Source organism: Ambystoma mexicanum, chromosome 4p (assembly GCF_040938575.1).
Source record: "Ambystoma mexicanum isolate Mex_15411 chromosome 4p, UKY_AmexF1_1, whole genome shotgun sequence".
NCBI lineage: Eukaryota > Metazoa > Chordata > Amphibia > Caudata > Ambystomatidae > Ambystoma > Ambystoma mexicanum.
In genome coordinates, this window is record NC_090927.1 from 687,999,938 (window position 1) to 688,026,603 (window position 26,666).

Sequence of the window (26,666 nt, forward strand, 5' to 3'; positions counted from 1 at the left end):
GAAGAGCACTCCGGTGGGCTGTGGTTGGTGTGACCTATCCAACCCACAATTTTGATCATGGGGGGGATGCAGTATGTAGTTTACAACCCCGGAGGCGGGACGGGCAGGGGCCTGGTGGACAAATGCCCCCCCGACGACGATCCCAGGCGGCGGGGGCAGCCACGCCGAAGCTTTCGTGTGTGGAATGTGGCCTAGTAGAGAAAATGGGGGTCCGGTGTCGGTGGGGTCCTCTGGTGTGCCTCCGGTGCCCTCTCTTCCCACAGTGTGCTCGCGGCGTCGTGTTCTGGTAGGGTGGGTGTGAGGGGAACGGTCTGATTAACCTCCCACCAATAGTCCGTGGTCCCTTGTATTTCTCCGTGTATCTGCCTCTTTGTCGTAGGTCTCACCTTCCAGGGTTCCACCTTGATAGTCAATCTGGGTTCACCTCCCTTTTCTGCACTCTCTCTATCATCGGGGGGGGGGGGGAAGAGCCAAAGCCGGGGCGAGAGAGAGGGCGGCGGGGGGGCACGCTCCAGCATCGGCCCCCCGGTCCGTTGGTGTATTGGGGGGCTGGGGCCGCTGCAGTCCCACCTCAAGCCCCGCTTGTCCCAGATGGGGAGAGTCAAGACTGGGGGGGCGCGCTCCTGCGTCGGCCCCCCGGGATTCACTGGTGCAGTAGGGGCAAGGGCCGCCACGGACCCGCTTCGGGCCCCGTTCGTCCCCCGAGAGGCGGCGTCCTGTGTGGCACCTGAGAGGCGGCGTCCTGTGTGGCACCAGAGCGGCACCTGCCTCTCGTGTCGGCCTCCCGTGTACGTGGGGGTGTCCGGGGTCGCTGTCCCACGTCGAGCCCCGTGCGTCCTCAGGTACGGAGGTTGAAGCCACTCTGGACCCGTGGGTGCGCCGAGGGCGGTCTCACCTCTCGCGTCGGGCCGACGCGCTACACTGCCGGTCCGGGCTTCAGGTTGTGTCCTCGCTCGGCCGCGGGTCCCGCCTCCGGTCTCTGCCTCGGGCTCCGCACTCTCTGCGTCGGGTCCCTCGAGCAGCGGAACTCGGCGATGCCTTGACGGACGAGGGTCGGAGTTGGACCCAGCTGGTGGCCGAGGGTTCCCACAATCTCGTGGGGGGGTCTCGAGGAGGGTGGGGCCCCCCTCTTCTTTGCTGCCAACGATTACCCGGGGCTGGGTACGGAGCTCTCAGCTCAGGCGGCCATGTTGCCTGCGCCCCCTGGTGGCCTCCAGAAAAACGTTTTGATGAAACTTCCGTCCCTTCATCTTCTCCTGTCCATCCTCTTGAAAACTCCAATTCCCCTGTGTTTGTATCAGTTTCTGCGTCCCCTTCTCTATCAAAAATTGTACATATATATAATATAATGAAAAATAAATGTTGTGTCTGTTAATTTAGTCCTTTTTGCTTTTTTTTTTTTTTTAAAAAGTCAGCTTTACTCTCTGCGAACAACACGGGTATCCGGAATGTCCGTAATTAACCAAAATGGGGTTGTCCTAAGGAAACTATACCTGTCCGTGCTGTTCGTAGGCAAGTTGAAACTGTTCTAACACCACATCAAGTGTCCTAGGATGTTCCCAAATAAACAAAATGGAGGTATCCTGAGGACACTATGCATGTCCATATTGTTCGTAGGCAAGTTGAAACTGTTCTAAGAACAACCGCCTGTCCGTAACTGTTCGTTTCACTTGTGTCACACTTTATTAGTTTGAGGACCCGAACACTGTTCATAGAATACCAACGCACATGAGCAAAACAGTTCCCGTGCATTTGGTGTCCTGCGGACACCCTCCCCCTTCGCAGACATGTTCGCGATGCCATCATGTGACCGTGCCCACGCTGAGCGTGTGTTCTGATTGCGGACACTGTCCGGGTCCCCGAACATTTTAAAAGTAACTTTTCGGGCAATCCACAGTATTTTATAATAATACATCACCATAGCACATGTCCCAGACAATGACCCTGACTTTCTACATACTTTTTGGGACTTTTTGAGCCTTTTTGGGGTGTTCGATCTGTCCGCGGACAGCGCGGGTGTCCGCGAACAGCGCACCAGCACCCCTATAAAAGGCCATACCCCACAGCTCATCCTCATTGTGTTTCTGACTATCTTACAGAACAGTGCATTTTTTGTGCCAATTTTCCAGATTTATTTCTGAAACCTGATGGCATCCATGGCTCCACTACTGCCACCTGGTGCTACATCTGCCTCAGCACCCCCCTTACCCCCTCCCCCATCACCACCTCCCAAAGGGCCAGAAGAGGGGAACAGGAGTGAGGAGGATGAAGAGGATGACTAGGATGAGGTAGTGGAAGTCCCTACTACCAGCACTCGCCGTGAGTCTTGGGTGTGACGGTTATTTACCATTCATGGTAACGTACCCAAGGCGTGTGTGGACAAAGTCACCTGCAAGAGTGCAAAATGGTACTGAGTCGCGGGAGGCTTGGTTCGTATAGTTTTGGTACGACTACTATGAAGCGACACCGAAGGTCGTTCCACAGTAGGGCCGTTCGCAAGGTTGTACCTTGCGAGGAAGGTAGTAGGTTGAGTTCCTCTACTACATCCTCCGTTTCCGCTCTCTCACCACAAGGGACACTCCTGTGGGCGAGCGCATCCCTCCAGCTGCCTCACAGGCCATTCATAATGCTGATGACCCTTACCTTTCGAGAGTCACAGTTTTGTGTATGTACTGCGACGAAGTACTCTGCAGGGGGAGAGACTTTGTAGTGCTTTCGAGACTACGGTCCCAGAGCACGAGAAGACCTGTGTCATGATGCCTACCCCCGGGAAACCAGACCAGGTCCAGCAACCCCAGAAGCAGGCATTAAGTTATTTTGAGCAAGCCCAAAAACCCCTGCTAGGGGCTGTTTGGGTGCGGTCCTGGCGCCTATGGCGCCAGGCTCATATGGAGAGTCAGTCCTGGCGCCTATGGCGCCAGGCTCAGAGTAGAACTTACCTGATACAGACCATGCTGCAAGCTTACCTGATGCAGACCATGCTGCAGAGCTCCAAGCCAAATGAGGCTTGGAAGGGACTATTTTACCTAGGGACTATTTTTTTTACTCGGATGGGGCTGGGGAGGAATACTTATCTGGGACTACTTTGGAGGCTATTTAAACCACGTCCGAAGAGCAGCACACGCTTCGTGTTATTCTGCATCCAGCAGCGTAACGCTCACCGTTTCTGCAAGCCTGCATCCAGTCTTCTGCCACGGCCGCCTCGAGTCTGCAGCTCCTAGAAAAAGGGAGGAACAGAAGAAGAGGTTACAATAAGAGCAAAACCTTTGATCCTTACCTGATCCACCGCGCCTTTAAGCTGGAAGAAAGAAGCATTTTACGCGCGCCGCCTCGCCTGCTGCAGCGCCACGCTGAACTCACTGGCCTTCGCAGCATCCTCACGATCCTTCTGCACGTTCCCGCCGCACTCTGGCACCTAAGGGGAACACAAGAACAGCAAAGGTGAGCCAAGGGAATTAACAGAGGCAATAGTAACTACCCCCATAGACATACCTGATTACCGCCGGGGGTACTATTCCTCTTCACGGGTCGGCGCAGTCTCCATTACATCCTCGCCATACCCCGGCCCCCAAGGGGAACAAAAGGACAACAAGGTGAGACAAAAGGTACACACAAGGGGAACTCTTCTCACCACAATAGACTTACCTAATTTTACCGCCGGAGGCATTATTCCCCGAACTTCATATTTTCTCTCCACACCTGAATAAGGGAGCAAGCAACAGGTTACATTCTGGCCTCATTTGATTGAGCTGTGTAGGATAAGCCAAATCCTTACCTGAACTTCGTCAGCTACCACGAGGAACTCTTTGCTGGGGTCAAGCTGCAAACTGCAAGGAATCGGACAAGAGTGAAAGTCAGACATGTGAACTCTTACGAACTACATAATTTTCGGAGTCAATATTGTTCTGGAACTCACCAATTCCTTCGAGCCAGTGAAGCAACTGCTTATCAACGCGCCCCTGCGCTCAATGCAGGATGGAGAGCTCATCTTTTCAAACCATCAGTTGAGACTATAAGAGGGGACATCAAAGGTGATCTGTGGGGAGAACAACAGGGGTGGGGGGATTTACGCTCAACTCCACGGGTGGTTAATCCCCTTTCTCCATTTGCAGAAGAATATTCCTACAGGCCAAGCAAACGAAGCTAGGTGGGCCAGTCCAGTCCGTCATCTCGGCCCTATGCGTCACATTGGTGGAGACCGCAGCTGTCCAGTTCAGATAGACACCTCTGTGGGAGCCAGGTGAGCGTAACAACCTGCCCTCTACCTAAGTAAGGCCCACCCTACATCTTCCTCTCTCCACCTGCCCTTTCCTAGCCCCGTGGTTGGTGTCCCCACTTATCCTCCTTTCCCCTCCTCTCCTAGTGTGTCGTGTGTAAAAACCCCCAAAAAATAAAACAAAAATCAAAAACAAAAAAGGCTCTTTTCAGAGCCGCCTTTCACAGTTTAAAAATTGAAGTGGCAAATAAATGGAGCAGGGCCCTGTGCATTTTTTAGAAGTCGGGACAGTTCGCGAACATTTAAAATTTAAGGGTGCTAGCCTATCAAAACCATTGCCCTTTTCTCTGGGAGGAAGTGGTGGCTCTGAAAAAAGCCTTTTGGTGGTGTTTTTATATGTTTGAAAAACTTGAAATAGTCAACACCTACTGCAAAATGGATGGTTGTTATTCCAAAAAAAAGTTTGCAATGCATTTTGTACATTTGTCAGAAAAATCTGATTACCAGCATAAGGAAGATGGACTCCATCTCTGCGAAAAATGTGCTACAAAACATAATATTTTCATTGTGAAAAGAGGACATGCCAACATCTCTTAGAAAGGCACAAACAGCCTTATTGACATTGCACCTCGCTTTCTCCATTTATGGACCAAATGAAAAAGACCGCAGCCACATTTGTCTCTGCGCAATACGAGAACAAATTACTTGGGAATTTGGAAACATGTCCATGACCTTCCCAAGTCCTTCTTTCATTGCAAATTGCAAAGAAATTCCAGACACATGCCCTAAACTGTTCCCTCCACAATGAATTATCATTATGTCTGGATGATGCTCTGTCTCCAAAGTAGCACAGAGAGGTACCAAGTTCAGCCACTTCATTCCACGCACTCCATGCCAGTGCACTTCCACATGTGGGAATCCAAGATCTACAGCTACTCCACAGCTTTCTGCATGCACCTTCAACCAATGTATCCACAAGTCTTCCAAAATCCAGATTATCTGTTTTCTGAAACACACAGCAATAGCTATCTGTTCTTCTCTCAGGAAAAAGACTTTCTAACAAACAAGAACTACTGTACAAGTCTCCAAGATTTCTACTTGCAGCTGCATGCATATCCACATGCATGAATACAAACTACAGGTATGCATATTTTCTGTACAGTACATGTACAATTTTTATAAATGCATATAAACAGATTAACTGCCTTTTAACCTGTATAACCTATATAATGAACTTACTGTCATTTTTCCCCATCTGCTATAATCAACTGTCACTTCCAAACTTATCTGCCATTTAATTTTTTATATATATATATATATATATATATATATATATATATATATATATATATATATTTTTTTTTTTATTTTTTTTTTTACACACACATTTGCAAAGCATGTTGAACTAATATATTTAAAGTAAAATATAAAGACTACACATAGTGTGTGCATGCAATTTCGTTTGACTATGTTCAGATATCAAACAAGAATACTTCTACAAAAACATAAAAAAATCAATTTCTAAATTAACATCAGTGCTATAAACACACAAAATTACTAACTTCTTTCCTTTACAATTGCATTGAAGACCACTCTCCTGAAAAGCAGCAGCAGAATCTGAAGTACAAACAACAACTCAGAAGAAACCTGCTCATTCCACACAAAAAAGTAAGTTCAATACCACCATAATATTTTTACTGTTACTCAAACACACTGGGGTTCATTCATGGTATTTCTGCACCATAAAACAGAGACACAAATCCCCATTTGTTAAACAGGGATTTGCAGGCAGAATCGCGCACAAATCCTGTTTTTCGGCGCACAAATAACATAACTCAGCCCCTAGAATGTTAGTATTGTAGAACAAATAACGGTTTTAATTCTATACCATTAGATTTATTATTTGTGCTTCTCCTCACCACTAGCTTACTTTATACTGTCATCTGAACCCCAGTATAGTAACACACAAATACAAGAATAGCCATCCCAACTAGTTGTAGTTGCCCAATGCAAAATCACACACCATCACATACATCTTTACCATCATACTCAGACACTCATGCACACAGCACACATATGCAGAACAGCCCAACCCATACCTTCTTTATTTTTTTCAACAGACCCCAAAGAATGCCTACCAAAAAGCAAGTCTGTAGAAAGCAACACAGAAGTAGAGCAAATGAAAATAGAAGTGTCCAGAATAAGCATCCATCTCTAGCAGAATGTGTACAAAAAGTTCAAACAAAACAGCTAATACAGTCATTTAGCGAAACAAAACAGGCTTCAAGTACAGAAGCTTTGCCTTCTCTATTAAAATATAAAACGAAACAGAAAACAATTAACAAGAATTCAGCTACCACTACTGCTAAAACTGCTCCTATAAATCTTGATATAGTGCAAAGTAAGCATACCAAAAAAAGTATTTTAGCAAAAATGTACCGCCACAGAGTCCTTCAGAATCTTAAAAAAACAGGAGAGAAATCATGCACAACCCTTAAAACCTACTGTAGAAAATTAATCTTAGAAGCTTTGATAGACAGTGCAATCCTTCTCAAAAGAAAGTTATTTATTTTAGTGTTAAACAGAATGAAACCACTAACAGAACTAATTACTGAATTACAAAAAAGACTTCTCAGTAAACAAAATGTCAACAAAAATAACTTCCTAAATATCTGTGGAGGTCAATGGAGTCACAACACAAGCACAGAACCATATTTTAATTAAGAAGCATACAAACAAAATCAAACAAATGCAATTGCCATACATAGCAGTCGACCAGGTTATGAAAAAGTTAATAATACCATAATGCAACAAGAAATACTGCTTACAAAAATATCCCCAGAAAACTCAGAATTACCTCTCCATTTGACTGAACCAGAACGTCCAGTATACAAATGGCCATGCACGTCAATGTGTAACATTCCCAAAAAAACTTTCAAATCTTTACGCCAATTCCTCAATCAGTATGTGAAAGGCAAAGACAAAATGAAAATGAAACTGCTGCAAAATGTGGATACCTGTCCAGTGTGCAACTACACAGGACTACAAGGACATTCATTAGCCTGCATTTCAGGACCTATTTGCAAAAGCACCTTCCATCATATCAAAATGATATCAACACATTATCATCCAACTATAAGAAATCTAGTCTATAAACTGTACTATGATAAAAGTCCTGCTTTAGCACTAGCCAATTTAAATAACAATCTTCTACATGGGACAGCCAAAGACCTACTCGAAGAAATCGACTATATCCAGAAAAAATATTTTGGAAGTTAATGTTAAAGGATATCTGTACCGTGCACTATCACCACCGGAGTGGTCCCCTGGCGCTATGGCAGGTCTGAAAGAGGGAGGGGGGGGGTGAGTTAATGGGAATAAGCTGGGGAAAAAGCTGGAAAAGTGCAAGAGAGCAGTGATGTGCTGATGGCAGCCTCAGCCCGGTGGGTCCGTCAGCTGGGCTTGGGGTGTTTTACGGTTGGTAGTCATCGTGTGCTGTTGTACAAGTCTATGTGGGGTTTGTATTGTTGTTGCAGTGTAGTGAAGTTAGTGCAGATTGCTGCGTTTTAGGCTTGTGGTTGCGTTTGGTTAGAGTTTGAGAAGTTTATGCAGAGGGATGAAATTGTTAGTGGATTGGTTAGTTGGCATTGCTGTCTGATGTTTGCTATCATTCACTATTCCATCGTTGCTAATTTTCAATATTCTTTCTAGATGCGAGGCAGGCTAGTGATCACGATTCCAATCAAGTGTTGCACTTACCATCATTCACAGTTTCATCCAAGTGTGGCGCATGCTAACATTCACATTTCTATCTAGATGCGACACAAGCTAACGTTAAGAATTTCATCTAAGTGTGGTACATGCTAATATTCATAATCCCGTCTAGATGTGACGCAAGCTAACGTTAAGAATTCCATCTAAGTGTGGCGCATGCTAACATTGTTAACCCTGTCTAAAGATGATGCAGGCTAATCTTAACATTTCTGTATAGGTGTGGCACTAGTTAACATTGGCTAGTGTGTTAGTGCGTAATGCAATGCAACATTTACAGTCAGGCCAAGAATGGAATTAGGCTTGTGGTCACAAATCTCTCTATGAATGCATGGCGTAATTCTATGGCAGTCTACGTTATGGAGAGGTGAGGAAGAGTGGCGAGGGCTTTCTGGAGTACAGTAATCGCTCTACATCCCACCCATGCCACACTTACAGTTTTGTTGCTGTTCGTTGGCTGCTGGCTTCCTTTGCTTCCCCTGCAGACACCTGTAGACATGCCTTGGAGCCACTACTGTAGGAGCCGCCCTTTGCCTCGGGGCCCCTAGCCGAGGGGGCTGCCGGGCACAGGGCTGCCCTGGGAAGGTCTGTTATGACCAGGTGGACGCACCAATCAGGGGAGGTGGACGGATTGGAGGGGGAGGGTGGGACTGTGAAAAGACCAGGCATAAACAAAGGACTACACCCCACAGACTGCACCCTTTGGATGCAGCCCAGAAACAGGCGGATCAGAAGCCAAAACAAACACTAGACAGGCACCAGATTAGCACACAATGCTCACCCAAAAATATAGATACATAAATGATATATATATATATATATTAGAGGAAACACTCACACCACTCCAAAAGAGTGCATAAAGCACGCCAAAAACGGATTACAATCATTGTGAACTACTCACTCAGAATCAACCAGCCCCTACAGGTACTTCCACACTGGTTTCTCCTGCCAGATCCTTCCTCATGGAAGTCCTCAAAGGAAATGGAAAATGGCTGCTAGAGCCAAGCCACAAACACACCTGACTTTTCTAACCAATTGCAAGAGGGGAGGGTGGGACTGGGAAAAGTGAAAGCCACTTACAAAATGCAATAGCTTTACAACAGACTAGCAAAAATTCTATGCATGGCAACCTTCTACTACACACATACAAAAAAGAAATACTGAAATTTAAAAGTACATCTGCTGAAGTACCAAACCATGTGTGTGTATGTTGCCATAGAACTTTTTATAAAAGTAACAGAAAAACTGTAGACGTAACATACAAAATAGAAGACAATGAAGATTCTAAATGGTTTGAATTAGCTCTCTACCTCATAGCAGAAAACAAATACGAAATAACTGACCCCTTAATACTTTGCAGTTACTGCACTATAAAACTTGACAACAACCAAACTCCTTCACGTGCTATCACAAATAACTTGGAATTATTCCCACTACCAAAACCCCTACAACAACTCACTTTATATGAGAGCATCATAATTCAAACAGTGCACACATTTCAAGCAATAATACACCTTCAACCAAAAACAGCAAAATTACCTCCCTCTGAATTGGTGAAAGGCATTTGTGGCAAAGTAGTGTATTTACCATTAGATCTAAAACAAAAAGTGCACACTCTGGGAGTGCAACGTCCAATAGAGCAATCTTTAATTATCTTAGTAAATGGTGTACCTACAAAAGACAAAAAAATTTGGCAACAACTGGTAGACTTACATAAAGTTAGACAAGCCTTGCAATATCTAAAAGACAATAATGAATACTACAAAGAAATGAATATTGAAGAAAACTTGAAGGAAATCACTGAAATAATTCAAGAGTCACCAGAAACTGGTCAATTTGAGCTTCCAGATCCTGCTACAGTATCCAATATTTTAGACCATTATACAATTCATCCATTGCACTCTAATGACACCATAGAAGATGCACTAGAAACGTACCAAATGCGACAAACGAAAGGATCACCAATCAGCATATGGGAAAATAGTATAGAAGCACGTGCTTTTCCTCTACTCTTTCCTACTGGCAAAGGAGGAAGGTACGATGATAGAGCTATTCAAATAACAGCATCAGAATACCGCTCGTTACGGATGTATTCTGACGATTGCAGATTTAGACAAAATGTGGAATACATATCCCACCTACTCTTTGAAAGTGAACTATCAACTCCATGTTACAAAGTTGCACACACATTAAAATCAGGAACCCACTTTCAAAATATGTCAGCTATGCAATTACTACAAAAAGTGCAAGAAAAAGATGAGGTTTTACAATCAAGTATTACAAATCTATTAGCAAACACGCGTGGTACTAAAGAGTACTGGTTCCGATGTCATGCAGATGTACGTTGTATGATAAGAAACCTTGGCCCACCCACTTGGTTTGTTACATTAGGTTGTGCAGAATATGCATGAGAAGAGTTACATGATATCCTACGCATATCAAACAAAACAAACAGATATACTAACACCTGGAGGACTTTGTTCTCTAGATCCTGTTAATGTTTCAAGATATTTTCATCATTGCTTCATTGCTATGCTACACTTTTTGTTATAAAACTGTTCTGCCCCTCGGAGAAGTGCAACACTTCTTTTGGAGGAAAGAATACCAAGCCAGAGGAGCACCACATATCCACATGCTTTTATGGATTAAAGATGCTCCTAAATTTGGTCAAGACAATGATGCCACTGTGTTACAGTTTATTGAAAAATATGTCACTTGTGAAATTCCATCGGAAGCAACAAATAGTGATCTTCGTGCACAAATTGAACAATTTCAAAGACACAAATGTGGCAAATATTGTCATTGCAAATACAAAAACAAAGGGAAATACTACACCAAATGCCACTTTGATTTCCCTAAACCGGTTACAAAAACAGGTGAAGTAAACAACTTCATGTCTTCAGTTAGACATAGTGTTAAAGGTAAATCACCTAAAAAATACATTACATAAACAGAACAGAAGAAGCTAAATATATCCATGATTACAATGCAATCATTGTCCTATTGTGGAATGCAAACATAGATGTGCAGTACATTGCAGACAATTCCATTGCAGTTGCACGATATGTTACAGCATACTTAACCAAAGCAGAAAAAAACAGAGCTTCAAGATCTCTGGAGTGACCCGTCATCAGACAAAACACTGTCTCAGAAATTGTACAGCTTGGGCATAAAAATGCCCTCCCATAGAGAATGTGGCTCCTATGAAGCAGCAGATTGTTTAACCAGTACTGCTTTGTATGGAAAATCGGAAAATATAGTATGGCTAAGTCTTGGTCCTGCTAAATCTAGAAAAAGAGTTCTCAAATCATGAGACGACATAGAAACAATAGCCAAAAATGATCCCGACAGCCAAGACATTTTGAAAAACAATTTGCTGGACACATACTACCCAAACAGAAGTACCACTTTGGAAACCATGTGTCTATACCACATAGCCCAAAACTTCACATACAAAAATAATATAAAACCTGATGAAAAAAAAGGTAGATACAAAGTGACAAATTGTGAAGGCAGCTTAGTAAAATGTAGCAAACCAAGTTTAATTAAATCATATCAAATTGTCATTAAAGACTCCTCAACATAAATAACTATATTACATGCCCCTGCTACAACTCTTTAAACCATGGAGAAAAGAAGAAGAAATACTAGATAACTATGACTCCTATGAAGACGCTTTCAAAGCAAATGAAAGCACTATAACCGGTGTAAACTTTACACACTACAAAACAATGTTGCACAATGAACAGCAACACGAAGAAGAACTCCAGGCCCAACTAGTTAAGGACACCCCTGACAGTAGTCAACCTTCTGTAACACTAAGCCAAGAACCACAGGGACAGCCACTAATAGCAAATGAGGCAGTATTAGCTATGACAGAAGTAGAAACCACCATGTGTCAGTATGAAGATAAAGAAGACTTAACAATACTACAATCAAAACTAAACAATGAGCAGCGTAGCATTTTTCAAGAAACAACAAAAGAAATTGCACATGGTGTACAACATGAAAATAAAGAATGCACCTGCCAAAATTCCAAACCTATACTACTGTACGTCAGTGGTGAAGCTGGTTCAGGCAAAACATTCTTAATCAAAATGATCAGCAAGTGTTTTCAACAATTGAAAAACAACAAACTGTCAGCTGTTGTCACTGCCCCCACAGGTTTAGCTGCCTACAACATAGGCGGTGTCACTTTACACTGATTACTATTCCTACCAGTAGAACACCAAAACAAATTAGACTATTACAAACTTTCTACAGAAGCTGCAATGGAACTACGCAGAGTGTTAAAACAAATGAAAATGCTACTAGTAGATAAAGTGAGCATGGTCTCCAACCTAATGTTGGCTTTGATTCACCTCACATTACAGGAAGTACTGAAAACAAACTACGACGAGCTCTTTGGAGGAAAACACATGATTGTTTTCAGAGATCTTCTTCAATTGACACCAGTGAAAGGTGAATCTATTTTTAAAACCTTATGACACAAACTCTGCCGTAAAACTATTGGCAGCATAGGAAATGTCAACCTTTGGCAACATTTCCAATACAGAGAATTAACAGAAAACATGCAGCAATCTGCAGATCTCACTTATGCCAACATCTTAAAAAGTATTAGAGTTGGTGTACTATCTCAAGTAGCACAAGCAATATTGAAAACCCGGCACATTCATGTACTTTATGGCGATAATGCATGTGCTACTGATGTTATGGAACAATTAGCGCACAAAAATGTCAATTGTATGCCCTTAATGCCAACTCTTGCAAGCGGTTTCAAATTCAATGAAACAATGTTAAATAAAGAAATGCAACCAATAATGGAAATTAGCGCCACAGACAAACTAGACGTACATGGTATGACACTACTCATGTGTGAGCAAGCCACAACAAGACTAAATAGCTTAGAAAATTCAATCTCCAACACAGCTGGGTTGGAAGAAATATTAAAATTATCCTTAAATTGTAGAGTAATGCTTAAACGTAACCTTGACGTGGAGCAAGGGCTAGTTAATGGGGCACTAGGTACAGTTGTTGGGTTTCAATCATACCCACGTGACAACAACATTCAGTTTGTCAATATTCACTTTGACAAACTTTCAGAAGTGAAAAGGATAGGGCGCTCAACTGCTCGATTCCTTCTCTTCAAAGACACGTATGTACGTAGAGAACAATTTTCTCTAACTCTTGCATATGCAGTCACCATTCATAAAGCACAAGGTCTTACCCTAGACAAAGCATTGATAGATATTGGTAACAGTCTTTAAAGAAGGCAAGAGCTACGTAGCACTATCACGCTTACGTACACTTGACGGTCCATTTCTAATCAGCTTTGATGCAAGTAAAGTAAACGCTGATATTCCTTGCATTTTGGAATACAATAGACCATGTTCACTATACACCCCCCCCCCATCTAAAAACATATCCTGTTCCACAAAAAGGAAAATGTTGCAAAAGAAAACTAATTCAAACAGAATTGCAACTGGTTGTCACTGCAAATCCTCCAAAGAGTAAAAGAAGCTAATACTTCATCAATTCCTACAACCAAAGAAGAACCTATTACTCAAAGTAACTCGGGTACTTCTTCAAAGAAGCAACACACTTCTGAAAAAATTACTTGGACACAGACCTATCTGGTCCATTTAAATTTTCAAATATAACTGGTCTAAGTTGCTATGCAAATGTAGCAATGAATATTCTATTTCAATTGCCACCAATTGTTGACATTTACTTACACAGTACACACCAATTGTGTTTGCAAATGTTAGTACTTCATAGAAACGCAACAAACAATCCCGACAACATGTATAGTGTTCATGGAATAAGACAAGAATTGGACTACTGTGCTGGAATGGTGAAATTCACTATAAACTCACAGGAAGATCCACAAGAATTTCTAATGTACCTACTACTAGTACTGGAAAACAAAACATACCTATAAATGAAATCTTCGAGATTTCATACATGTGGAAACATAAATGCACTCTCTGCAACAATGTGACACAGGAACAAATCCCTAATGAGTGCTTCGTGTATTTATTTATATGTTTGTAAAGCGCTGAAAGCCCGCGGGCATCAGAGCGCTGACAAGGAGACAGGACAACGAATAGTGAAAAACAGGACACAGTGTGAATTGACAGTTTTCCTCGTGAACGATTTGGCCTGTTTCGCGGAGTTAATTGAAAAGTAATGTTTTCAATTTTTTACAGAAGAGAGTGTAGTTGGACTCGAGCTTCAGTGAGGTAGGAAGTTCGTTCCATTTTTTTATGCTTAGAGTCGGAAAGGCTTTACCGAGTCCGTGCTGCTTTTTTGTTGTGGTGGTTTGCAGTTGGCCTGTATTAGAGGATCTGAGCAGCCTTGTCGGCGCATACCACTTGAAATGTTTCTTGAGGTAAGCTGGTGCATTGCCATATAAGCAACGGTGAACCATAGTGAGATACTTAAACGTAATTCTTTCTTTCATAGCCAACCAATGGAGGGCCTTCCTTTCGCCGGTGATGTGTTCCCTCCAAGTTCTTCCTGTGACGGTCCTGATGGCGTTATTTTGAATTATTTGGCATTTCTTCACGCAGTTGCTATTAGCTCCTAAGAGTAGGGCATTACCATAATCCAATCTGGATAGTATTGTAGCTCTAGCAATGGTCGTGCTATATTTTTGGTCTAGCAGTGGTCTGATTTTTTTCAGTAGTATTTGGTGATATTGACAATTTTTCTTTAGGTAAGCTGTATGTGCTTCAGCGCCTAATGTAGTTTAAAGATATACTCCTAGAGTCTTCACTTTTCCTGAAATTGGAATAGGGGTGTTTTTAATGGAGAATGAAGAGTAGAGTGGGGGCTAAAAAAATAATTCTGGCCTGTGTAGAACCGAATATCATGAGCTCGGTCTTAGAGCCGTTAAACACATCCAATTTTCTTTCATCCAGCATTCTATGATGTTGTATAAAGATGAGAGAGTGTCGCAGTCCTTGTTGTAATCCCCACTGAGTTCGAAGACTAGCTGGGTGTCATCAGCAAAGTTCGTAAAGAAAATACCCATTTGGGAGAGCATGGTACAAAGGCAGTGCATATAAAGATTGAAAAGAAGAGGGGAGAAACTGGCCCCTTGTGGGACGCCACAATCCACCGGTTTGGTGTTAGATGTTTTATTTCCCCAGACAATCCTAGATTGCCGGTTTTGAAGGAATGAAGCTATCCATTCGGTTGCCCCTGGTGAGCAATTTCCTGAATTTTCTAGGGCTTCTTGGAGTTTTGTGTGATCCAGTAAATCGAATGCTGCCGAGAGGTCTAACAATATTAATAGGCCTGATTTGCCTTTATCTAATATTGACAGCATTTCAGTCTGAAGGTCTAGCAGAGCAGATTCTGTACTATGGCTGGATCTAAATCCGGACTGCTGTGGGTGTAATAAGTTATTTTCATCCACATAGCTTTGTAGTTGTTCTATAGCCACCTTATCCAAAATTTTCAGCAGAAAATTGCAGTTGGTTATGGGTCTAAGGTTGGCAGGATCTTGTTGGTTAAGGTCCGGTTTCTTTGGTAGGGGCGTGACCATGACTGTTTCGATGATATTGGGTACAGTTAGGTCCCTAAAAGAAGCGTTTACCATTCTTCTAAAGAAGGGGGCGAAGATATCTATGTTGTCCAAGATACATTTTGGGGATAGAACATTTTCCAAACACGATGTGCATCTCATGCTGGAAAGTGTTTTCTTCATTTCATCTAGAGTGATGGGCCTGAAATGAAATTTGGGGTTTTCTGATTTGATCTTATTCTCTACAGGGCGAGTGTCAATTGAGGTATTTGTGGTCTGGCAGTTTATGATGTTTTCCCTGGCTTTGACAATTTTATTATGAAATGCGGTTTGAACTTTCTCGCAATCCATTTCGGTGGGTTGGAATGGTGGAGTAAGAGTGGTGGGTTTGTCCAGAGATTTGAGGATCTGGAAGAGCTTTCCGTTGGAGTTTGCCGCAGTACTAATAATGTTATTATAGTGATTTTTCTTCAAATCTATAAGTTTAGATTTATCGATGCGGTCTGCATTCTTCCAATTTGCTTTGTTAGTTTCTGTAGGTTCTTTTAGCCATTTCCTCTCAAGATTCCTTTTGTTCTTCTTGAGTTCAATAGCTTCAGCATTAAACCATTTTTGGTGGTTAGAATTGGGTCGGATTATCTTGTTTTTAAGGGGGGCGGGAAGATCTAATAATTTTATCATGCCATGATTATATATTGATATTAAATGTTCACAAGAGTCTTCATCATTAGTGATGTTCCTAATTTTCTGCATTTCTTCTGAGAGCATGCTACTCGTAATTTCTTTTAGGTTCCGGTCAAAGACTGATTTCGGTATGTTAAATGGTTTTTCCTTTTTAAAGTTCAGAGTTAGAGAAATTTCAATTTTGAAATGATCTGACCAAATGCCTGGATATGTGCCAGGCATGGTTACATTAGAGCTGTTTGTGACAATCCAGTCGAGCTGGTTTCCTGTGATAGCCGTAGGGCCTTTGTTAATGATGGTAAAATCACTGTTTTGTAGGTCCTCTTCTAGGGCCAATGCTTGTTGGTCATGTTGATTTCCTCTCCATCTATTTATGTCACCCATCCATATATGTATCCATACCCAATTGTGAATCCCTTCCATTTCAGCAACTTGTACAAAATGCAAACCATGATAGATTATTTACTACCTGCAATTCGGATAAATCGCTCCTCCTTACTAATACAAACACATAGTAAATATGAAATACTAATGCTTCTATGTTACAAAGCAGATGGTACCAAAAACAACTGCAAGCTGACTGGATTCACACATGGTCAAGTATCACTTGGTAAGAAAACCTTCACAACAGTAGGTATAATCTACCACACAGGAGCAACAACCAATGCAGTTCACTACACTGAATATATAAAAAAATAAATGTGGATGGTCCGAATGTAATGATAGTACCATTACTCTAAAGCAGAGATTACCAGCAAATCTTACAAACGCTTATTTAATCTTTTTAAAACCAAAATGTAATAACTAATCTGTACTTAAACATTAACAAAACTTCAATTAAAAACTATAACCTGTTGAATACGCCAACAGGTATCTAACTGCCCCAAGATTCTACAACAACTAAACAGATAAATGAATACCACTACATTATAACAAAAAAATGAACAGTTATAATACGCCAACTGGTATCTAACTGCCCCAAGATTTTGCAATAATCAAAACAGATAAATCAATACCACTACATTTTAACAAAAAAATAGACAATTAGAATGCGCCAATGGGTATCTAACTGCTCCAAAATTCTGCAACAAGACAACAGATAGAACATTAGCCAGAAACAAGTGATCACTAAAAACAAACAAATAGGCTGCAGCATAACAAAAAACGTTTTTTTTTAATCCGACATGGATTTTTTTTCCCACAGACCCAATGATTTTAGCAACAAACACAGAAACTGAGCAAATTGCACAGCACACTGGTTTGTAATCTACTAAATATGAGGGTCAAAATGAATTAAAAATGTCTATTATTCAATGTTATTAGTCGTTACAAACAATCAATACTAACATGATCTTTTCTTTTATCACAGAAATTGACAAAGAATATATGTACTCCAGTTACCAAACCAAACAGTAAGTATATTATAATAAGTACAACTAAAATACTGCTCCATCACACCCATAGTGGCTTATAACTTTGGTGCTTATAAATTTGGTCTTACCCAGGCCTCTAAACTGGAAATTTGCAAATATTTCATACATATTTGATTCTATAGGTGTGATCAATGGGTGTGATATGCTGCGGTGGTTGTGGCCAGGGCCTAGAGTCTTGGTTGCATGGCCTACGGCCTACGGCCATGCACCCAAGACTCTAAGCCCTGGCCACAACCACTGCAGCATATCACACCCATAGATTCAAACATTTTAACTATGCCATATGGGCAATTTTTATGTTTGCGGACAATAGGAGTGTTCTTAGAACATTTTCAACTTGCCTGCGAACAGTACGGACAGGTATAGAGTCCTTAGGACATCCCAGTTTGTATCACTTACGGACATCCCGGACGGACACCTGGTGCGTTCTTAGAACAGTTTCGACTTGCATGCGAACTATACGGACAGGTACCGTGTCCTTAGGACACCCCATTTTCATTAACTACAGACATTAAGGACAGCGCGGCTGTCCGCGGACACATCGAACACAACAGGGGGTGCCTGCCACCTTCTCCTACTCCCCCACCCTCCCCAAACAGTCTTACATGCCAACACACTCGCCTAAATTGTATATTTCCACTAAATTTCACTGCGCTGTCCGCGGATACAAGATGGCGGGCCGGCCCAGAAAATCTGACGCACCACACGCTCTCCACCACCCAATCAGCGAGCACGTCAAATGTCCGCAGACATGATGCAGATAGCGTAGCCAATCAGGACCCTGTCCGCGGAGCGAACAGAGAAGTGTGTCCACGGAGCGGACATAGATATCACTAATTTTGTTGCCTTACGTTTTGGTCGTTTAAAAAAACAACTGGATGGATTTACACCATTATGTCTATGGGAAACAAAAGAAATTTTGGGACCCCCCCCTATAATTTTGCCCCCCCCGGACCAAACCTCACCAAACTTTGCAAAACAATTGCAAAGTTTGGTGTGGATTCGTCCAGGGGGAGCGAAGTTATAAGCCGCCCAAAAAGTGCTCTTCCTATGGAAACAGCAACTTAACCATAACTACACAGCCACTAGTGTGGCTGTGTAATTATATATATCAAAGCAAGAAAAACAAGAACAAAAAAAAGCTAATCAAAGCTTTTTTAGGCGGCACTCTTCTCCCATGTAAAAATGCACCAGATGCAAAAAAGGATCTCCATCACACGTCCTTTATTTTGCCAGAAAAACACGGTGGACAAGCAGTTTCAGGAGAGAACAAACAATTATGCGTTTCACCCTTCCGGGCTTCGTCAGATATATACACACACACACGCAGAAAGCACATGTACTCCGCACAGATTCTATAGACAGACATGGTAACACTCATCCATTGATGAAAATCAATTATCCTGTTTGTCGCTGTCCCAAGTCGCTTATCGCTTGATGTGTTTGAACTCTGAAGTAAACTGCACTGAGAATGTTCATGTGTGGCAAGCGGACATATCCCGGAGCAGACGGGGAGGGGAGGTGAGAGTTGGCATGCTGCAGCATACTGGGACCTTCTGTGCGTTCTCCCCACCTGCTGTCTCACTCTGACGCTATGCAGTGCAAATGTCCCAAGAAATGGTGCATCACAAGGCTTTGAAATGTGGTTTTCAAGGTCCAGTAAGGACCATGAGTTTTGTTTCTCGCATCCAGACGCTTGCAATTAGCTCTGTCCAGTCCTTCGACAAACACCTTGATGTTCCGCCTCTTCCGGGCAACTGTCTCATGTGTGCAGGGGCTGAAATCCAGGGAACGGGGTGGGGTGTCCACATGTAATGTAGCCAGTGTTGTCCAGAGCGTCCTAACAGGTAACTGCTAAATTTAGTGAAGATTGGTGGAACGGTGTGGAATCAAGAAATTTTGAGTTTTATAAACAGATGTACAAAAGCTGGCCATGACTTCCCATATCTGCTGAATTTCACAGGTTTTGTTGCATTAAATCTGCACAACTTAAATTCACTAAAAACCTTAGTTAAGGTGCAGTTATCGGGTTTTGTTAGACCATCGTTTTTGTACAGGCCACTAGCCATGGCCAGCCTTCATCTGTGTCCACTTTACTTGTTCCCCCATTCCCCAAATATGTTTCTTTTGGACCCACTAAGGCCGTGGCCACTATACATGTCTTTCGAGACCACTAGTCAGGGCCTTCAGCCCTGCCCACAGTATATTTTGAAACACAACCGAGCCACTAGCCATGGCTTTCGGCCGCATCCACTGGACATGTTCCCTCAATATTTTTCTTTTTGACTCACTTTGTGGCCACAGCTGATGTCTTTTGGGCCCACTAGCGAGGGCCTTTGTGCTCACTGGCCAAGGCCATAGTGCACCCCTTGACATGTTGCCCAAATAGTTTACCCCACACCTCACTGTGGCTGTATAATTCCACTTTTTAAAAATGCTCTAATTGTTTTAATTCTTTCTTTTAAAAAAACCTTTTTCCCCTCATAAGCGTGGTGGTATTAGCAATGGACTACAAATAAACTCGGTTATCTGTAAACGCGGTTATCCGTGTGACCCACATAAGTCCTGATACTGTTCTTTTACTATAACATTGAAGATGCGAAAATAACCCCGATTATGCAAAAATATTCAAGCTCTGAACTTGGTCCACAGCTCCCTCAAGCTCCCCTCACATGATGTCCTCTTTCCCCCTCCCCACCTCTAGCCTGATGCCATTTCATCCTTTTTGCAATATCTCTCGCATCGAACAAAGGAAATGGCAGCTATTTTATTTCTGAAAGGCGTCTCTACTGCAAAGCACCACAGGATATAATAAGATATGTTAACGTGTCTGTACACAAGTGTTTCTAGGCGCACAAGACAAGGTAGGGACGACAGAGGGCAGAGAGCGAAGGGAAACAGGACAGCATTGCTCCGAGTAAGTGCAGCTAGGGCAGCACGGCTCTGGGTAAGTGCAAGGAGGCAAGGGACAGTAGAGGTTACAGTTACAGTCCCTAATTGCATGGTAGGCACGGAGGCAGTGCAGGGGGGGACTGATCAGGAAAGAGCCTGGTAACCAGGGAGACTGAGGGTAGCCAGTCAACCAGTCGGTACAGCAAACAGATAGGTAAGTAGGGGAGGGAGAGAGAAAGTAGGGGAGGGAGAGAGAAAGAAAGCAGAGAAGAGGAAAGTTTTGAACTTTGGTGGTCCAGCTCAAGTATGAGAGGGTCAGGGAGGCCATTTCAGAGGGAGGCACCTGCAGAGGAGAGAGATCTACCCCCCACTCTCTGCCTGAGTAGTGTCTGACCCTTAAGAGAGTTGGAGGTAGCTGTGCGAAGGGCTTGAGAAGGAAGGTATTTTGGAAGAGAGCGTTGGATGTAGTGCGGGCTCTGGCCCCAGAGCCTTGTGGACAATGCAAAGGGTCTTGAACTTGATGCTTGCAGCCACCGTGAGCCACTGGAGAGATTTCAGGGCTGGAGCGATACGGTCCCTGGGCTTGAGGCCAAGGATAAGTCTTCCAGACCTGTGCTGGATTAGTTGCAGAGAGTAGAGGAAGGCAGATTCAGAAAGAGGCTGTTGCAGTAGTCCAGCCTAAAGAGAACCAGGGCTCTGGAGACAGTGAGCTTCTGGGGAAAGGTGAGAAAGGGAAGAGTACCTTTGAGGAGGTGCAGCTGGTAGTGGGCCTTCTTGGCAACCATGTGAGGAGAGAAGGAGAGAGTGGAGTCGAGGATGACACCAAAGTTTTTAGCCTCACAGGAAGGCGAAGGAAGAGGGCCTAAGGAGAGCAGCCACAGTGAGAGAGGGAAAGCGGGAGCAGGTGTCCCAATGAGAAGGCTCTCTGTCTTACTGGCATTAAGGCAGAGATCGCTGGAGGTGCACCAATCCTGAATCGCAGATATACAGTCAGGAATGAGCAAGAGGGAAGAGGAGGTTGAGCGGAGCCTGAACGAAAGATGAGCGTCAACCGCATAACACAAAGTTAGAGGAGAAGGTAGAAATCAGGTGGGCCAAGTAGAGGTTGAAAAACCAGGGTGAGAGGATAGATCCATGGGGAATGCAACAAGTGGAGACAGAGGTGGCAGGGAGAAAGGTACCAAGTTGGACCTGGTAGGGGCGTCCAAGAGGAAGGAGGTCAACCACTCCAGAGCCTGATCCGTGATGTGCAGGTTCTCACTGAGTTGATTGATCAGGGTGGCGTGGTTGACCATGTCAAAAGCAGAGGAAACATCAAGGAGGATGAGGACAGAAGGAATGCCGATATCAAGGTTAGAGAGCAGATCTTCACTGGTGTTCGGGAGAGCAGTTTCCATGCCTCTGGCAGATCTGAAGCCAGACTGATGGTCATGGAGACAACCAACAGATTCAGTGTGGAGGGTAAACTGGGAGATGGCCAGCTTTTCCAGGAGTTTGCTCAGGAAAGGGGTGATAGAGATCAGGCGATAGTTTGCGGACAGGTAGGCTCGGCAGACGGCTTCTTGAGGAGGGGGTACACAAGGGAGTGCTTGAGGAAAGAGGGGGAAGTTCCAGTGGCAAAAGAGTGATTGCAGAAATCGGCCAAGGATGTCAATATGGCCCTTGATGGTTCTGGAGGAGCAGGGGAGCACCTTTTTGAATGACACTTTCATAAATCAAACTTGTCTAGAAACCTCGTCAGGTGTTGTCAGAGAGAAAAATGGGAAAGGAGGAGGAGAGGGAGAGTTGGCCAAAGGGGGGGTGTGGGAGAAAGAGGGAGAGGAGGAGGAGATAGAGGACAGGATGTCCTGAGTTTTAGTGGTGAAGATAGGTGCCAGTGCCGTACAGAGGGCCTGGTAAGTAACAGGAGAGGTAGAGACAGGATTGGCCATTCCTTTCAGATTGTAAAGAGTTCAGCCATGTTGTTAGAGGCCTCAGAGACGCAGGCTTGAACGTAGGCTCTCTTCTTGGAAAGGACAGAATCTGTATTGCCTTTGGAGCAGGCGGTAGGGCAGTTTGTCAGCGGATGTGCCCGAAGCCCTCCACTTCCCCTCAGCCACCTTGCACTTCCGTTTCAGGACGGCGAGGTAATACCAAGAGTTGCAGGCGGAGCAGAGAGAGTAGAGGCAAAGGCATCCACTAACAAGCTTCATGGGCTGAATGACAGCAAAGGTAGGTGGCAGTGCTGGGGTGAGCTTTGTCTGAGGGACAGAGTTTTTCAGGTGAGAGGAGAGTAGAAAGTGGTCAGTCCAACAGAGAGGAGTGGTGAGAGGGGAATGTCTAAGGAGATGAGAACATCCAGATATGTCCGGCAGAGTGTCAGACCAGAGGGCAGAATGGAGAGAGAGAGAGAGAGCGTGTTGCAGCGGTTGTGGAAAAGCCCAGAGGCGGGATTAGAAGCAACTAGGTGGATGTTGAGGTCTCTGAGGAATTGTTACGAAGTAGGAGAGGAGGGGTCAGCCCAGTGAGAGGAAGAGGGCAACCTGGCCAGGTGGCATGTAGATAGTGGCCACGGTCAGAGAGAGGCCAGGAGAGATGGAGAGCCTGCAGACCAGTCATTCAAAGGATGAATGGGTCTGCATAGGAATGACAGAGGCAAGAGCCACTCAGGAAAGATCAGAGCTACTCCAGCTCTGGGTCGGTTGGTTCTGGGCTCAGAAAGGCTCTTGTAGCCGTCAGGGAGGAGAGTATCAAAACTCATGACAGAGCTGGCCGTGAACCATGTCTCGGTGAGAGGGAGGACATCCAGGTATAATTATTCAAGGAGGTGACAGATTTCAGAGGAGTATTTGACCGCAGAGCGAGAGTTGAGAATAGCGACATGGAGCAAGTTGCCACATTTGAAGGTCTTGCGGGTTGGGGTACAGGCTTGAGGTCCACCCAGCGGAAGTGGAAGAGGGGCCAGAGGTGGAAGCAAGAGACGGCAGAGGAGCCAGAGAGGTGCTAGTAGGAGTAGCGGAAGGAAGAGAGTTGATAAGAATCGGGAGACGCCTATCAAACAGGTGGAGATTGGGCTGAGTCCCTCGACCAAGACGGTGCCATTCAGATAGACATTCAGGATGACCTTGGATTAGCGGAAGGAGGCCAAGCGGGCCTCCTACCAAGTGCCACCATTAATGGCAGAAGAGAGAGTCGAGACTATAGGAAGGGTCCATAGGTCTGGTGAAGGAACGACAAAGAGAATGTCGGTCTGGAGGAAGCACTGATGTAGGTATCAGCGATAGGGAGGCCTGGGTTGGCGACCAGGATGTCCCTCTTGAACTTCTTCCTTCCAGACTTAGTGAGAGGGATAGGATAGGAGATAGAGTAGCAGTTGGAGAAGATGGCGAAACGGAAGGCACCATAGAGGGTGCGAGGAGACAAGGGAGAGAGAAGAGAAAGGAGAGACGCACAGCCCCATGCTGCGATGCAGGAAGCACAACAAAATGGGGGTGCAAGACAGGGGGGGGTCACAACAGGGAGCAGACAGGTGGCACCAACTGTACAGTAACTACAGTTGACAGGGACCTGGGAGATGGAGAGCCAATGGGACACAGATTCATAGATCAACAGTACACAGTAGAAGGGACCTAGAAATGGGAGCAAGCCTAAAGGGGCACAGATTCACAGAGCACAAGAACACGGTAGAAGGGGACCTTGGACGTAGGAGAGAAGCCTAAAGGTGCACAGATTCACAAATCCACAGTAACACAGTAGAAGGGGACCTTGGACGTAGGAGAGAAGCCTAAAGGTGCACAGATTCACAAATCCACAGTAACACAGTAGAAGGGGACCTAGATGGGGAGAGAAGCCTAGTGGGGCACAGATTCACAGATCACCAGTAACAGTAGAAAGTGCGGGAGATGCACATAAACACAAGGTACGGCTAACCGCTAAAGGGGTGGGGGGCCTAAGGCCGCAAAGACAGAATAAGTAATGTCAATAGGATTAAAAGGGAAGTACGCGCATAGGCCGGGTAGTTTAGTAGGGAGCAGTTGTGGCTGCTCCCCCTTCCCACAGCTTCCTTACCTTTGGCATGAAAGATGGGTGCATACGCAGCATCACACTCGAATCGTGGAAAGTCAAGTATGGCTGCTTGCAGGATAAGGCCTGGATTTCACCTACCCTTCTGGCAGAGGTGATGGCCACAAGGAAAGCCGTTTTGCATGAGAGGAACTTGAGAGAGGCCTGATGCATAGGCTTGAAGGCCCCCCCCCCCATGAGCCTTGCCAGAACAGGAGCCTTCACCGGCAGGAAAGATGGAAAAAGTTATGTGAGAAATTCCTTGACAAGTCGGTGGGATCAAAGTGAAGATTGATTCAGTACTAAGTCACATTCACACACCTCACAGAGTGTACCTGTTTTACCTTTATGACTGCAGAAGCGTGTGGAGAGGGCATGTTCGCCCCTACTCATCCTTGTTCTCCTGCAGAATCCAATTCATCACACACATTCATACATAAATGTCAAATGAAATGCAATGATCAAATTCAAAAGCTAAATCTATTTGCTTTGCCAATGCGAGTGCCTAAATAACCATTGAAAAATAGCTGAAGCAAGCAGAGCGCCACTCATGGAAACGAAACCACGAAAACTCACGCGTAATCGAAAGCACTGAAGTTTCAACAACAACCAACATGTAGCCTCTCTTTGTATTTAAGCAAGATACATGTATGGCGAGGCGGGGACAGCTTGGCGGGGCTCTCCTGTTGAAAAATAAACATTCTCTGTACGTTTTTAAGATAAGAAAGGGCTTGTTTATGAGCCAAACTCTGCACTCTTTCACACCTGATGCGGACCATTTGATTGCAGCTTAACCCCTATCATGCGTATACTAACCTTCACTTTCTCGTAATAGCTACCTGTGGCGAGTCTCTCGACCCCACTGAAGAGGGGGTGCTTTTGAATCTCTCTGATTAGGCTGTCTATTAGCGGGTTCACTTCTTCCACCGCCTTAGAGACGTCCTTTGCCCGGAGCCGCAAGTCGCTCGCCACGTCCTGCAGAGACGCGTTCTGGCGCTTTGGCCGCGGAGGAGCTGCTCTGAGAGGGGGAGCAACAGCTGAGGAGGCGCCCTGCCCCCGAGGCGGCAGACACCCAGTGGACTTGGAAGGCTTGCTGCGTGCACCCGCTGTAGCGTCCTGGGCATCCTTCTTACGTACACTAACAGGAGACTTAGCTGCCCCTGTTGTGCTATGGGAGAGGATAGCGGGGGGTTTGCTTTTAGATTTTGAACTTGCTTTTCTCCCATTTGGTACATCTGCAGCCTTTGCCTTAGCAGCACCTGTTGGCTTTTTGCTTTGCTCCCCGCTGTTGTCCGAAGGCACCTTCTTTCGCGTACTCCCACTCCGGGGTCCAGGAGTCTTTTCTTTCCACGCCGTTTCGTCTTTCTTCGGACGGTCCCCCATTCCGGTCCAACTAGGAAAGGGGAACTACCATCAACTACTGCAGCCTGGCGGAAAGGGGAACTACCAGCCGCTATCTATGTCAAGACGGAGGCGAGCATTCTGCTTCACGATAGGCGTGGCGCAAAGAGTAGCCTCGCCCCCCTTCAGATGCATTCACACAGCGTGAAAATAAAGTGCAGCCTGCAGGAGAAGGGCGTGTGCCTGCCGAGAGCGGGGGCCGTAGGGGAGACAAAGCCGATTTCCCCCATCATTAAAAAAAAAAAAAACATGTTTGTACATTTTTAATCATCTGTTTTTTAAAGTGCACATGCCACTTTTTAAGTTTAAATCCCAGGGCACCAAATCATATGCAGATATTAAGTCTGCATCGTGAGACCTCTGCTAGGGGTGTCGCAGAGACCCTCATCTTGTGCAGACGTAAAATGCCAGCAGAAGGGCAGAGTGGTTGCGCTTGAGAAACAGCGGCAGCGGATGCCAGTAAAGTGCTGCTTTCTCAGACAAATGGAAAGCCGCGTTGGAACGTCTGGACATTTATTTATAAACCTTCTTTTAAATAAACCTACAGTAAAGTGAGGCAGTGTGGTCACAGTGTGTGCACTTTGTTATAAATAAATATAAATCCCAGACCTGAGCTTCATCCCTTCGAGCCCAGCATAGCCAAAGGCAGGAAACTCCTAACCTTTCGATACCACTTTTTTAAACTCCAATTAAACAT

The 26,666-nt window shown here is 44.6% G+C and overlaps 1 protein-coding gene across 3 annotated transcripts in view; it reads right to left on the reverse strand.

The window, feature by feature from the left end:
• The window catches only part of CGAS (cyclic GMP-AMP synthase), a 553,556-nt gene extending 527,521 nt beyond the window's left edge, over positions 1-26,035 (reverse strand). For 2 of the 3 annotated variants that reach the window (XM_069606248.1, XM_069606249.1), the window contains exon 1: positions 25,385-26,035. In XM_069606248.1, coding sequence (XP_069462349.1) covers positions 25,385-25,951 — 567 coding nt within the window. In that variant the 5' untranslated portion in view covers positions 25,952-26,035. The remainder of the gene's footprint in view (positions 1-25,384) is intronic. The other variant, XM_069606247.1, reaches the window with a different exon arrangement.
• Between the last annotated feature and the right edge of the window lie 631 nt (positions 26,036-26,666).